Source organism: Mytilus edulis, chromosome 8, assembly GCF_963676685.1.
Source record: "Mytilus edulis chromosome 8, xbMytEdul2.2, whole genome shotgun sequence".
Classification (NCBI taxonomy): domain Eukaryota; kingdom Metazoa; phylum Mollusca; class Bivalvia; order Mytilida; family Mytilidae; genus Mytilus; species Mytilus edulis.
This window is the reverse complement of record NC_092351.1, coordinates 74,795,736-74,811,220: the sequence shown is the minus strand read 5'-3', so window position 1 is coordinate 74,811,220 and position 15,485 is coordinate 74,795,736. Positions and strand designations below refer to the sequence as shown.

General features: G+C 32.3%; 2 protein-coding genes across 6 annotated transcripts in view; both read right to left on the bottom strand.

Moving 5' to 3' along the window:
• The window catches only part of LOC139486261 (uncharacterized), a 91,954-nt gene that overhangs the window by 58,180 nt on the left and 18,289 nt on the right, over positions 1-15,485 (bottom strand). The gene's annotated exons all lie outside the window — the stretch shown is intronic.
• On the bottom strand, positions 9,199-15,090 carry LOC139486653 (uncharacterized). The gene is made up of 5 exons (XM_071271578.1): positions 14,869-15,090; positions 12,664-12,727; positions 11,682-11,869; positions 10,159-10,949; positions 9,199-9,312 (listed from the first exon to the last, which is right to left on the bottom strand). Exons 1-5 carry the CDS (start codon positions 15,088-15,090, stop codon positions 9,303-9,305), a joined length of 1,275 nt encoding a protein of 424 aa, XP_071127679.1. The 3' UTR covers positions 9,199-9,302.

Sequence of the window (15,485 nt, the reverse complement as noted above, 5' to 3'; positions counted from 1 at the left end):
TACTTATGTGTATGAGAAAATTAATATAAATATATTAATTTTAATAAGATTGTTGAACGAACGCGTTCAATCTTAGGATTTTATTCTTGTCAATTTTCCGAGCAGAGCGAGTCGAAAACAATTAAAGAAACGTCTTTCAAGCCAAAGTTAATATGTTTGCTATACACACATATGTTTGATTAAACTTGGTAATCAATTATTAATCAAAAATACAGTAATAGATAATAAAAAATCATGAAATATTTGGTCTAGTAATAAAAAAATCACACAAAAAAAACAGTAGTTGTCGTTTGTTGATGTCGTTCTCGCTTCTTGTTTTTTAGCTCGCCTGGCCCGAAGGGTCAAGTGAGCTTTTCTCATATGTTGGCGTCCGTCGTCGTAACTTTTACAAAAATCTTCTCCTCTGAAACTACTGAGCGTCCGTCGTCGTCCGTCGTCTGTCGTCGTCGTCTGTCGTCGTCTGTCGTCGTAAACTATTTCAAGAATCTTCTCCTCTGAAACTACCAGGCCAAATACTTCCAAACTTTAACTGAATGTTTCTTAGGGTATCTAGTTTATAAATTGTATCCGAAGTTTTGATCTATCAACAAACATGGTCGCCATTGCTGAAAATATAACATAGGGGTCAAATACAGTTTTTGGCTTATAACTCAAAAACCGAAGCATTTAGAGCAAATCTGACAGGGATAAAATTGTTTATTGGGTCATTATCTATCTGCCCTGAAATTTTCAGATGAATCAGACAACCTGTTGTTAGGTTGCTGCCCCTGAATTGGTAATTTTAAGAAAACTTTGCAGCTTTTGGTTATTATCTTGAATATTATTATAGATAGAGATAAACTGTAAACAACGATAATGTACAGCAAAGTAAGACCTACAAATAAATCAACATGACCAAAATAGTCAATTGACCCCTTAAGGAGTTATTGTCCTTTATAGTCAATTTTTAACAATTTTCATAAATTTGTACATTTTTACAAAAAAAATTCCACTGAAACTACTAGGCTAAGTTCATTAAAGATAGAGATAATTGTAAGCATCAAAAATGTTTAGTAAAGTAAGATCTACGAACACATCACCATCACAAAAACACATAGACCAAGGTGAGCGACACAGGCTCTTTAGAGCCTCTAGTTATATATATAGTTTATACCTTGTGTTTTCCCGTTTGAATGGTTTTACACTTGTCATTTTGGGGGATCCTTATAACTTGCTATTCGGTGTGAGCCAAGGATTTGTGTTGAAGAGGGTATTTTAACCTATAATAGTTTCCTTCTATACACTGCGACTTGGATGGAGAGTTGTCTCATTGACACTCATACCACATCTTCTTATATCTATTTATTATTTCGATATGTTTAATTGGGGTCTGGAGCTGGCATGTCAGTTACTGCTAGTAGTTCTTTGTTAATTTATGAATCATATTCATTTTGTGTAGTTTCTTTTGTTTACTATTTTGTCATCGGACTGGATTTCTTTTAAACTGAGTTTTTCAGTGCATATTGTTGTGTGTTTGTTTATTCTACATGAGCTAGATATAGCTGTATAACGGGAGCTAGGGTTGAGATCTCACAAAGCATGTTTAGCCCCGCCGTATTGTTGCGCCTGTCCCATGACAGGAGACTCTGATCTTGGTTATTTTTTTCATTTTTTTTTTTTTTATCTAAGTTAAGTGTGACGTCCATTTTCACATAACTAATATATATTTTTATTTACAGACAAGCTGAAGCCCGCCTCTGGTTGCGGGATTTTCTCGTTGTGTTGAAGACTCATTGGTGGCCTTCGGTTGTGCTCTTTGGTTAGGCTGTTGTTTCTTTGACACGTTTTTTATTTCCATTCTCAATTTTATTGATTGATCAATTGATTGATTGATTGATTGATTGATTGATTGATTGATCATTTTACTACACGCAAAAGTCATGATCATTTGAGAATCCTTTATTTGTATCGTAGTGTTAATTTCACCAATGAAGCTCTACATTAATTTTTGTCTTAATATTAAATTTCTTTGTAAATTACCGTCTGATTATAATAAGACACGCAAGAATAAAAAAACATATTTGGCCTTCAATGTCTCAACCTTTTTTAATGTGAGTAACTTCATTGTTCAGTTAGATTTCGATTTTGATATTGTTTTTGCAAGTTTCCATAATAGATTTCCGGTAATTGTTCTGCATAAAACCCTATGGGAAAACACATTGACTTAATTTTCCAAACGTTTATTAGAACCCAATGATTTGGCAAGGGGTTGCAACCTGTAATGTAAAGAAGTTACAGCCGATTGCATTGAGTGTGTAGGCAAAGGTAGCATATCCTTGGTTAGCTTGCTTATATTATTAGGTTAGGTAAGCTACCCTCCTTTAAGAGTAGACTAGTTCGACAGATAACCAATCAATCTGTCTGTAGGACTAGGCTCCTTCTACAGGAGGGTGGTATACCTTACCTAGTTACTTCATAGTTCAGCTAACAAACAAGCGATCCAAAGATATTACCTTTGTCTACACACTCAATGTAATCGGCTGTAATGAAAATGCGGAGTTTGTGAGACCAGGCTCAAGCAGCCAGTCGGTAGCAGCCAGTTTTCAAATATATAAACACAAATATTGCATAAGACTCAAACGTGCTTCAAATGTTTTTATTAATATATAACCACTATATCATCAGTTTTTAATATATAATTAACTTATAAGCAGTCAAAGACACTATTCAATGAATTTAAAAATTTCATTTCTGGTTCATTTAAGAATTGAATGCTTTTTTTTTGTTACTTCATTGAGGTGTAAAGCGTTGACCGAAAAACATTTTGTATGAAACGCGGAAGCGCTTCATTTTGAACATGTGCGCACGGTCAACGCTTTTACAACCCTATGAAGTTACAAAAAGAAGCATTCAATATTTATAATTACATTTTTTAGCTAGGATCATGAAAACACGATTTTTATCAAGTTTTAAATAAATTCACCTTTGCACTTTATTGTGGGACCTCGTGTCATCATGAATTTCATTGTGTAATGCAATTGCGTAAGGAATAACATGAGATGTGCAGTAAGCCAATCAGAATAACGAATTATAATGAAACATACATCTTATGTAATTATTAGTTATATAAAGGCAAAATCAATCGCTTTCGATATATTACACAGCGTACTGCCTGCTTTACATTTTAAATAGTCAACACTTTGAGTGTTTATAGAATCGTAAATAATTATGATTTTTTTTTTAATGATGGCAAAATTGCACTATTGGGTAAAATAGCTTTCCTTATTATCGGCATCCTGTCAAATAGTTCAGTTAAGTAATAATAGTTCTGCATTGAAAGAAAAAAAAGTTGCACTCGTGCTTTAACTTTTTTTTGCCACACAAAACTGTTTTTACAAAACATTCTACCTCTGAACTAGTGGATTTCGCTTAAATATGATTGGACAAAGGGTTTATTTTTTTTGTATTCAAAGTATGGTGGGCAAGTAAATTATTTATTAGCTTAAAAAGATTGATCTGTGCTATATATTAACTTGTAATTTTGATCAAGTAGGCCCTAGATCTCTACCTTACGTTCTTACCTAGTGCAGATAAAAGTATTGCCGCAGAATTTTTTTTATTAACTGTCCAGTAAGGGTTGGGTAGGGTATACGACCTCAACTTTAGACCTACTTTAGAAAAAAAAACTAAGCAGAACAACACCCTGGATTTTTCTACTGTAGACCCCAGCTACCCAGCTTCCCTTTGCACCTAGTGAGGACAATTCTTATTACATTTTCGGTAAGGGTGGGGTGTTCGACCCCAACTTTGGACCTATCTTTGAAAAAATATAGGCTAAACAGCAACCTTGATTTTTTCTCCATCAGACATCAGCTACCCAGCTCCCCTTTACACATTGTGCGGACAGAAGTATTTCCGTAGACATTTGTTTATTAACTTTTATGTAATGATGGGGTAGGGTGGGTAACTGAAGTCCACTTGAAAAAAAATTACAGGGACTCCAATGTGGTGTATTCTATGCAGAACAATTAAAGGAAATCTATGGTAGTTTGCAAAATAATAGTCTTTTTTTATAATGTGATATGTAAAATGTGGGCAAATAATGAAAGCACGTGTTTAACCCCACCACATTATTTATGTATGTGCCTGTCCCAAGTCAGGAGCCTGTATATTCATGCAGTGGTTGTCGTTTGTTTATGTGTTACTTATTTGTTTTTCGTTCATTTTTTTACATAAATAAGGCCGTTAGTTTTCTCGTTTGAATTGTTTTACATTGTCTTATCGGGGCCATTTATAGCTGACTATGCGGTATGGGCTTTGTTGAAGGCCGTATGGTGACCTATAGTTGTTAATGTCTGTGTCATTTTGGTCTTTTGTGGATAGTTGTCTCATTGGCAATCATACTACATATCCTTTTTTTTATATTCTCAATTAATAGACATAGAAATAAAGAAAAACCGTATGATAACCAATAACAATCTCCCAGAGACAAACTAACGTTCTTAATTTCTGTATTATTTGATATTTTAGGCCATATTTCTCTATTCTTTATACTTTTTGACAATTATTCTCTTATCATTACATTTTAACACCATTATTCTAGCTATTTTATTTATTTCTTAGTCCATTGTATCTATTATTTATATTTTTTGTCCACTATTCTCAATTCCATAATCCCCCGTCAACGGCCTCTAGTTAATGTCACCTTATAGTCTTCACAAATAAGCAAAATTAACACCTTATAGGCTCTAATGGCAACCAATTGAAGGCTTTAATATCCAAGTTTGATTGTGAAATTGCGGAATTTTTTTTAATTTGATCAAGCAAAATACATTATCGTCCTCGTAGTTCGTAAAATACTGGCAGATGGACCTTGGTCATCAATTCTAATAATCTTGGATCGACCTTTCTAAACTTAAAAGTAATAAATGAGGGACGAAAGATACCAAAGGGACAGTCAAACTCATAAATCTAAAACAAACTGACAACGCCATGGCTAAAAATGAAAAAGACAAACAGAAAAACAATAGTACACATGACACAACATAGAAAACTAAAGAATAAACAACACGAACCCCACCAAAAACTAGGGGTGATCTCAGGTGCTCCGGAAGGGTAAGCAGATCCTGCTCCACATGCGGCACCCGTCGTGTTGCTTATGTGATAACAAATCCGGTAAATAGTCTAATTCGGTAGGTCACATTCAGGAAAGGTAAGGGGATTGTAGTTACGACGTAAGGAACATATCCGAAAATATTGGAAAGCTGAAATCATCATTTTTGTCGTAAAGTTTTGTTTTCAACCGACCCTCATTGTCAATTTCTAGATGTAAGTCAAGATATGAGGCCGACTTAACTGTATCTGTAGTATCATTTACCTCTAGCTCGATTGGATAGATGCGTTCCACATAGTCACCAAATTTTGAATTATTTAGTGAAAGAACATCATCTATATAGCGAAACGTAGATAAATAAAGTATAACGTTCACGCACCCATAAATAAAGTATAAAGTTCACGCACCCATATTGTTCCGATTGCTAAAGACTTTTGCATCCGTCGACATTATCTTCGATTAAAGTAGTATTGATCTGACAACCGCTGTGCATGTATACTTTAACGACCTTTAAATGAATGACAAATGACAACATTGTCATTTTTGAATGACAATTAAACAGTGTGGGGAAAGATAACAGTCACTTTCGTTTTTCGTTTTTTGTTTTTGTGAAATCAAAAATGAAAAATGAAAACACTTTCATTTTTCGATTTTAGTTTTTGAGAATCAAAAATGAAAAATGAAAATACTTTTGTTTTTCGATTTTTAACCGGATTTTTGTGACAAAAATGTCGGTTATTGATTTGGGGATGTACGGCGGGCGGGCGGGCGGCAATCAAATGTTGTCCGTGCATTAAATCATGAACCGTTCAACCAAAGCTTTTAAACTTTTAATATGTTATTACTGACAACTATACGAAGGTCAAGTTCAATAATGGCGATTTTGACTTTTACCGTTCATGAGTTATGGTTCTTGAAAGATTGAAAAATGGAGTTGTCCGTGTATTTACGCATGAACTGTTCTACCAAAGCTTCCCAAATTTTAATATGTTGTTACTAATGACAGAATGGAGGTCAAGTTCAATAATGACGAATTTGAATTTTACCGTTCAGGAGTTATGGTTCTTGAAAGATTGAAAAATGGAGTTTCCAGTCGTGTCCGTGCATTTATGCATGAACTGTTCTACCAAAGCTTCCGAAATTTTAATATGCTGTTACTGATGACAAAATGGAGGTCAAGTTCAATAATGACGATTTTGACTTTTACCGTTCAGGAGTTATGGTTCTTGAAAGATTGAAAAATGGTGTTTCCCGTCGTGTCCGTGCATTTTCTCATGAACCATTCAACCAAAGCTTTTGAAATTTTAATATGTTGTTACTGATGACAAAATAGAGGTCAAGTTCAATAATGACGATTTTGACTTTTACCGTTCAGGAGTTATGGTTCTTGAAAGATCGTAAAATGGTGTTTCCATTCACGTTGTTGCATTTACTCATGAACCATTCAATCTAAGCTTTTCAAATTTTAATATGTTGATACTGATGACAAAATGGAGGTCAAATTTGATATTGACGATTTTCACTCTCACCATTCATCAGTAATGGTTCTTGTGATATTGCCAGGACACAAATAAATGTTAATAAATCCGGTTTGCTGTCGTTGTGACAGCCTCTTGTTGTTTTGTGAAATAAAAAATGAAAAACGAAAACACTTTTGTTTTTCATTTTGGTTTTTAAGAAATCAAAAACAAAAAATGAAAACACTTTCGTTTTTTGTTTTTTGTTTATGATATTTCAAAACGAAAAACGAATGGACGCAGATATACACGGACCGTTATCAGCCCTCGGTCAATATGAAAAATGGCATGACACAATCTTATAATATAATCAGTACAATAGTAAATGAAATTTACCTTGCAGAAGTCTACTATACGGTCCGTCAGTTATGTTGTAGTGTATTTCATTAGATTAATACATTCCTTTGAAGAAGCAAAAATCCCAAAAGCGCTTTCTCGACTGTTGTTGGGACCAAATGATAGAAAAAAGTCAAATCGCTGTAACTCATTAAAGAATAATGTTATGTTAAGCAGATCTTTTATTATTCAGTTCGGAAGCTCCACTCATACTTTTTTCTTTATTTAATTGAACCTTTTCACTTTACTTCAACCGTAACCTTAAGACCCTGTTTACATATTATTTCATTCACAATCTCACTCATGTCTCCATAAAACATAAATAGACGTTTTTAAATTGGAAGGTGTTTAAAATAAAACAATTATGTCCAATAAACTAATGGATTTTTTTAAGCGACTGTCAGACAGTCTAGCTAGAGGTTAATCTAGCATTAAACCAGTTTACACATTAGAAAATACCTGTACAAAGTCATGAATATAACAGTTGTTATCCATTCGTTTGATGTGTTTTGAACTTTTGATTTTGCCATTTGATTATGAAATTTCCTTTTTGAATTTCCATCGGAGTTCGGTACTTGTGTTACTTTACTTTTTTATCCACTACGGGAATTTTTCATTAAATTTATCATTCGAATCGGGACCATATAGTGTTCCCAGGTTAAATACAATGATCTAGAGAGGAATTCAACCAGAGCAACATAAACACTAACAAACCATAACAGACAAGGGTTACCAGCAAAACATATAATGATTATATTATACAATATATTTTGAGTTGCTGCCTTAAGTTTAAGTTTACCCTAATCCCTTTCTAAACCAAGCGTCAATTTGGAAGACTATGAACAAAAAGCAATGTTATTTCCAGTGTGGTAAATTTCTATCTTAAATTAAAAGTCAGTTCATATATTTCTAATATGCAGACGTTAACACCTTATTGTGGTCGAAAGTAAATCATAATGTGAAAAAGATAACAGACAGACAGTCTTAGAACAACAGACACCACTGCTCATACATTAGCACATAGTTATGCCAAGACGACAAATCAACAATAAAAATGTACGTAGGCTAACAGACGGTCACACATGAAGCTAAGATCATAGTATCTTGATAACGTGTAATGGATGAATCGGTCAAACAGACACTTATGTGACTACGCAATGCGAGAATAAAATATATTTAATTGGTTCATTTGTGTATATAACATAAACAATAAATTGTATGACAATTGCAAAATCTAGCACTACTGATCATAGAAAATTATGCAAAATATAAATCTGTTTATATATATGAGGATGACAAATAATCTTTTACAAATCTTTAAAAGTTTAGATTATAGCAAAACAAACTAAACCATTTACATGCATATGGAATAGTATGTCCAAACAATGCCGATATAGTGTGTCATACAAACTTTATAACATCAACCATTTATATATTTATTCACATAATTATAGCTTTGATATAAACGTACTGTATTTGAGGAAAACAATGACACTAAGACAAATATAACAAATTATAATACCTCAGTATGTTTTTCTATATAAAAGATAATGAAATAACTGTGCTGTTTAATAGTTTAACAATCATATTTCCAGTACTTTTTCATGCTTTTTTTTCATTGGACAAAAATGATGTCATTAACTATTCTGCTTGGATTTGTGTGCTTGGCAACTTCAAACTCTAATATCGTAAACGGTATAATCTGATTGTAATTTCACGTACAAGAAGCATTATGAAAGAGAAAGAAAATCCTCTCTTGCATTTGTTTATGATCTAAAATATAGAACCGTATTCTAAACTTGTATTTGCGTTTGGTGTACTTCAGCTAGAAATTATTGTATGCACGGAAATTTTACCACAAGTATTTCTAGTCTTTATGCAATTAATGATATATTTATAAATACAACACGAACTATAAAAAAACGTATAGTTTATCTTGTGCATGTCAAGTGACATTTTTCTTTCCTTTCAGATGATATATGTACTTTTAGAAAATTTAATTTGGTATTTAAAATACTTAATGACTGTGTTGTTCGGTATAATAAAACACCTAATGACTGGTTGTGTGGGTAATAGCTAGACTGTTGTCCCTCCGCATACCAACATGCTATTACCCTCACACCCAGTCAATAGGTGTATACTACTAAAAACAAGTCTAATTTTAAAAATGTCAATAAACATAAGAAAGTGTATAAATAATAATCACTATAACTAAATCAATAAAATCAAATTAACAAATAATACTAAATCTCAAAAAGTATACAACTAATTAAAAGTAAATATAAAAAGCAACTTTAGACGCAAATATTCTGTCTTCTATCCATTGCAAAGTATGCTGCACATTCCCGGCATTTCTTCTATTCTAATCTGTTGAATATAAGAATTAATATTTACAAAAGACAAATCAATTATATCATGTAACTTGTTGTAAGCATATAGTCATTGTGATTGTGTATGCAGATGTATGGTAATGAGACTCGCAATAGTTCAAATGTTGCACGGCCAATATTCTATAGTTAGTGATTTCTTAGAATAAGTTTTGATCTTAAAACTATTTCCAAATTGCAATCGAGTTCAGTTTTAATTTGTTTACGTCGTCTTGTTTTCATACAAACTCAAGATCTTGCTCATTTATTAGTTTAAAATGTGTGGTAGACTGGTTATTTTTTTGCCATGATGTTACCATTTTGTTTTCGACTGCTGAGTTTGAAATTCCATATTGCATTTTATCGTCTGATAGTGACTGGTCTGTAGTCCTATTACATTTTGTTTCATTGGTTATTTGGGGAACGATTATTTCCCTATAAGGGGGGTTATTTTTTTTACCTAAAAAAAATATTCTGATCCCTAATTTGATGAGGAAAAATTATGGTCAAGCATAATATGACAAAATCAAAATCTTAATTAAGATTTTCCCCATACCTTACAGTGTTAAATTTTCTTACAAAAAACATACCCCCCTCCCCCCGTTTAAAGTTAAATGATTGATCCCTTATAGTGCCCAGTTCCATTGCGAAGGTAAAAATCAACGTTTATTTACGTCATTTTCACACAATAATAAGATATTTTCCTTCAAAAAATGTAACACCATTTTCATTATCTTGAAAAGTTTTTAAAGCCAGATTTCACAGGTGAGACGGATTTTGTAATCATAAAATTCGTGTTATTTAATAACATGAATGTTTTGATTTCTATATTAACTGTGAATCTTACTTTTTTCTGTACTCCTGCAAGGAATGAATGGTTTCATCGAGAAATCCTTTTAGATCTGGCGCCTCAATGTGATATGGTTCTATAACATCCTTTGCCTCACTGGTCAAATCGCACATATCCCTCTTCAGGGTCTGATATGATACCAAAAACGAAACAGCGTGCTCTTCTGACAAAAGTGTTTTAAGACTTTCATACACAGCTGTTTGTTTTCTGTGAATTCTTTCTTTATTTTTCCAAGCACTTTGTAGCTCCTCCTTCTTCCACTGAGTTTCATCCTCTACTTCATTGACTTTGATATCAGTCTTTGTCTCAATTAATTTCTGCAGATCTTTACTAACATGTCGGATTCTAGCAATAGCATCTCCCGATTCCTCGTCCAACTCCGGTATGTTGACCATCTTTGTTTTCTCAGCCAATTTTGATATGCTCTGAAGTTGATCTTTCATATCTGATAATTTGGATTTCGCGAGTCTTTTAATTTCGTCGGATTTTTCTATGATACCAGACAAGCCATGTTCCTTGTGATCAGATGTTATGCATGTATTACAAACCAGGGTATTGCATTTAATGCAGTAAAAGGTGTATTCAGATTTGTGGAACTCGCACATTAATTTTACGGCTGATGGATTAACGCAATTCAGATCGATTACAGTGTGTTTCTTTGAGGGAAGTGGTTTATCATGAGTGTCTCTACAAGGTTTACAAAATGCTGATTTGCAGTCATAGCAGAAGAAAATACCTCTGTTGTCACAGAAAACACAAGTGCTCGTTGAAGCCTGCGCTGAACATACCTAAATAGAGATTAAAGAAGTTGAATTATTTTAAAATCGACGTATTACCGAACGTATATCTGTCACTCTACATTAAACAACTAAATGGCGCTAAAAATGTTATTAAAAATCAAACATCACCCTTATGTATGTCTATCATCTCACATATTTTTGACGTGCTCTATGACTATGTCATTATTGTTTTATTTAAAAGTCAGCTCGGTATACTTCGTCAATAAAACACGAAAGTAAATTAGCAAACAAACCTTTCACTGATTGGTATGTTCTCTGTTGATCATATTATGTTATTGATTCGTCATAAATGTACAAAAATCGTGAATAGAGGACATATTTTAGTATCTGATTGAATACTACTGCTGTCTTTTGTTATCATCATTCATCAAAATTGTTATCAGTAATTAAATCATGAAACCCTATCTTGATTTTTTTCTATACCTATCAAAATATGAAGTCTAACGATAGACTGAACACCTGTCCTTTGTTCCAGGAAAAAACGAGTTAGCTCTCCCTTATCTAACAGTGCCCAGGACTTTGGTTACACACCAAGTCCTTAAAATATGTTCAACTTCATTGTCTTGTAAGGGATATTAGATTTACAGATAAACATGAAGATGGAATATTTGATAGAGGGACAAAGACAAGATAACATAATGCAAAATGTTTTTTTTAGAAACTTAATTTAAAACGATAATAAGTACTAGTATATGATATTGAACACTTATTTTACTTCACCCTGTTCGAACGAACAGTAATAAATCCTACTTCTGTTGGTGTTTGAGATTGTGGTACAGCTCCTTCTGATTGTGATTCAGATGTATCTGTTCTTCCTTCTTTTTCTTTCTGAAGGTTAGTATTTTTTCTGTTCTTTCTGCTCCAAATCCCAGTTTCAAACGATGTCCAGACATTTGAATTGATCGGGTCTGAAACAAAACAAAATACGTCTTGTTAAATTATGATAGGAGTAAAATTAAAAACTGAAATGTTCTACTTTGAGTGTTTATAGATCTCTAACGGACAAATATTCACGGTTACTGCTTAGTATTTTGTAACAATAATATAATACTGTCTAGTTTAAGGATTTCAAATCTTAACTTATGCATACATAAGTCATGTACCGAAAAAAAAATTTAACAAAGAAATTAACCCGGTATTGAAAGATGATTGTCACATATTTAACAACATTTATAAGTCATATACTATCATTTTAACACACAAATGACATCACTCCATCTCCCTTGGTGATAAGTCGGACAAGGAATTTACTGGTTTGTAGGTTTTAATATAGCCATTTGGCTGTTTAAAACAATTCCGTTCTATGTTACGTTCATGGAACAGATTGTTGTCGGACGACACGGAAAAGTTATTAAAAAAATCATAGATACACTATTTGATGTCAAGAAATTTCTCATATAAAAGAGGAAGACAGTATGCCAGTTTAAACGATGAAGCTATAATGTTTTGGTTTATACCAATACATTTTTTTTCAATAAATCTCAATCTTAAGCTGTATATAACAATTATGTTTTTTTTCTAAAATATCACTTTTCTATGTAAAATGTCTGCATACACATGTATACAAAGAAATGTTTAGTATCAAATCAAGTAATTAATTTATTGAAAGAAAGGATAATCGGACTAAATGATATGATAGAATTTGAGTTTGAGTTATTTCTCTTTGCTACCATTTTTAATGGTTGATTTCTTATTATTTTACAAATTGTAACATGCTGTAAAACCATGTCTGATAGAAAAAAACGTAAAGAGGATTCAAACAAGGGCTAAAAGAAACAAAAATTGTTCAGAAAACAACAACTCTTTCTTAAGACTAGTGGTCAGTAAAAGAATTATAATTTTACCTGATTTTAAAAGATTTTTCACAATAAGACATCAAACATGCTGAACAAAGGGAAGTAACTCTTGTTCAAATTGAAACCAAATAACAGCATGCAGGTTACAATCTGTCATTAGCTCTTTTGGGACCAGTCGAAAATGAGCATAACATGGTATTCATAAACTAAAAAAACATGGCAGATTTTGATTGGGTGGAGTATGCCACAAATAATAAAACAAAAATTCTTCCTGAAATCTTATGAATTCTTGGTTGTAGCAATGACAAAATGATTGACAGTCACCCTTGACAACTGTAAATTACACCTAGAAGCAACGCGACCATATCATTTTTTTTTTTTATGAAATATGTTAACGCCTTTAATATTCTTTATTTTACAAAAGGTTTTATAAAAACATCAACTAAATAAAATCAGTACAGCAAGAAACATTACTATTGTCGGCAATGTAAAAATCAATTGTTTTTTACATTCTGGATGCATCCATATTAATAATATGGATGCATGCAGAATTAAACAAATAAATAATAAAAACAGTTCACAGTACACAACACATTTATTAAATCGATAATATTTTCAGTAGAATTAATAGAGATTTCCCATTTGATGACTATCGAATTCATAAAAAAATATAGTTTATCGAATAGTTCTGTAATGTTCACTCCAAAATAACACTCTCTGACAACGCTGGTGCTTCCACCGTGTGTATTTTTTGTAATCTTAACGTTTACAAATCTTCATTATTTCATTGCCATCCCAGAAAAAAAAAAACAAATCATGAAGTAACGACAAAATTGGATGAACACTTCATGGTCCATATTTGTCAATCCGATTGATATTCCTCTCCAACTTAATCACCAACTTTATTGTTTGTAAGATAAAAGCTTTATATGGATAGTCAGATTAATAAGTTAAAAAAACGTGTACATCCAGTTTTCTTTTTGTTATTCTATGCTGACTTGATTAATAAATAGAAATCAAAGTGCTTGAACGCACTGAAAGGTATAGATTGTTTTCATTTCGCGATAGAAACTAAACTTAAATATTTAATAGGATTGGAAGGCAATAGTTGGAGATAACATTGTAGATGGTTTAACTACAATCATGAACAGAGGCAGATAACTCCAATTTTAAAAATACTCCTACAATGCTATGATTGATACACCAGATACTAGATTGATGTACCTTAAACAAGTGATATATTTTCTTGAAAAAGTACGGTAAACGGTATATAAAAATATCATTTGTAAAAACCTTTAAAATAAGCTTATTTGTCTCGTAAATTTCTTGAATGTTATGGATAGGATGTCGACGACTGTTGGTATCAATGAATTATGCTTTGTTTATGTCAACAGTGGTGATAAAGTTGAAAAAAATTAAATATCAAGCCAGTAACATAAGGGTATTAATTGCATGAAGAAAACTTAACCTCCAAAAATGAGAAACATGTGAACATGGATTCAGATAGTATAAAGGTAAAGAAAAATATTCTCCAAAGAAATGTTGTTATCCAAGGCAAAATTTTATAACTTTTTATCATGAAAGTTTGTCCGTTCCTCTGAAATAATGTCCTGAAAAAGACCAATTCCTACATGAAATGTTGTCCATATACAGACGTTATTCGTAGATGAACCGTATGAAATTTTGTCTTGTTAAAGAAAGAATATCCAAAGTTGTACATTGAAACATTTTTAAAAGATGGGCGGCCTTGAAATTTTAACTTATGTTTACATGGGCAGAAATAGATATTGATTGGTAACAACAAACACACCTGCTTAACTTATTTATGCAGCAATCCAAGGATGTGCACATACTTTTCATGAACAATATTTAAAAACAATTCCAGCAAAATTAACAATGTCATGGGAATTATGAAGAAATTTTTGGAAATTTCTCAAGAAGAAGGTGACAAGTTCTCATGGACAAGGACAGTATTTCATTATGAAATAACGACCGTGGACAATATTTTACGGGGGACACATTATTATGTTACATAAGCATACTTAAAAATTTAAAGGACTGCATATACATAGAAAAATTAAATCGTTGGATATGTATGAGATTGTATATACCTTTGCAGGCTTCCTTTTCAATGCTTGATATGGATCATATGATCTTGCTAGGGTAAAGTACTCCCATGCTGTATCAATAACTCCACATTTGTCAAATTGGGTCCTAATAGCCTTGGTCAAAATGTTGTAACCAGTTGATTTTGTGAAGATGTCAAGGTTGAAAGGATAGTCTTTAGGTGAAGTGTCAGGTGGTTTCCTAAACTGAAATGTTGGTGGATACATGGATTACAAACTTTCATGCACAATTCATTTATCAACATCCTTCAGTGAAATTGCTGGTTTAAGGTAGCACTACAGGCTACCAATGATTTTTTGTAGATATTTTTTTTATCACATAATTTTGAAGTAAGTACAGTTTGTAAAAATCCCAAAGTCATCATCATATCACAAAAGTGAGTTAATTGATAATGAACTGATGTAAATAAACACACATGGTAATTAATCTAAATATATAGGTATTAGGGAGGGGCTAATCTCTCAATCATCTGTTGATACCAGTGTCCAGCTGTTAATCCTTAACCACAATATAAATATAATTTGTGGTCTTATCTCATTGTATTGCAACAAATATATCTTTTTTTAACATTGAAGTAAACAGAGAAAAATAAAAAGATATT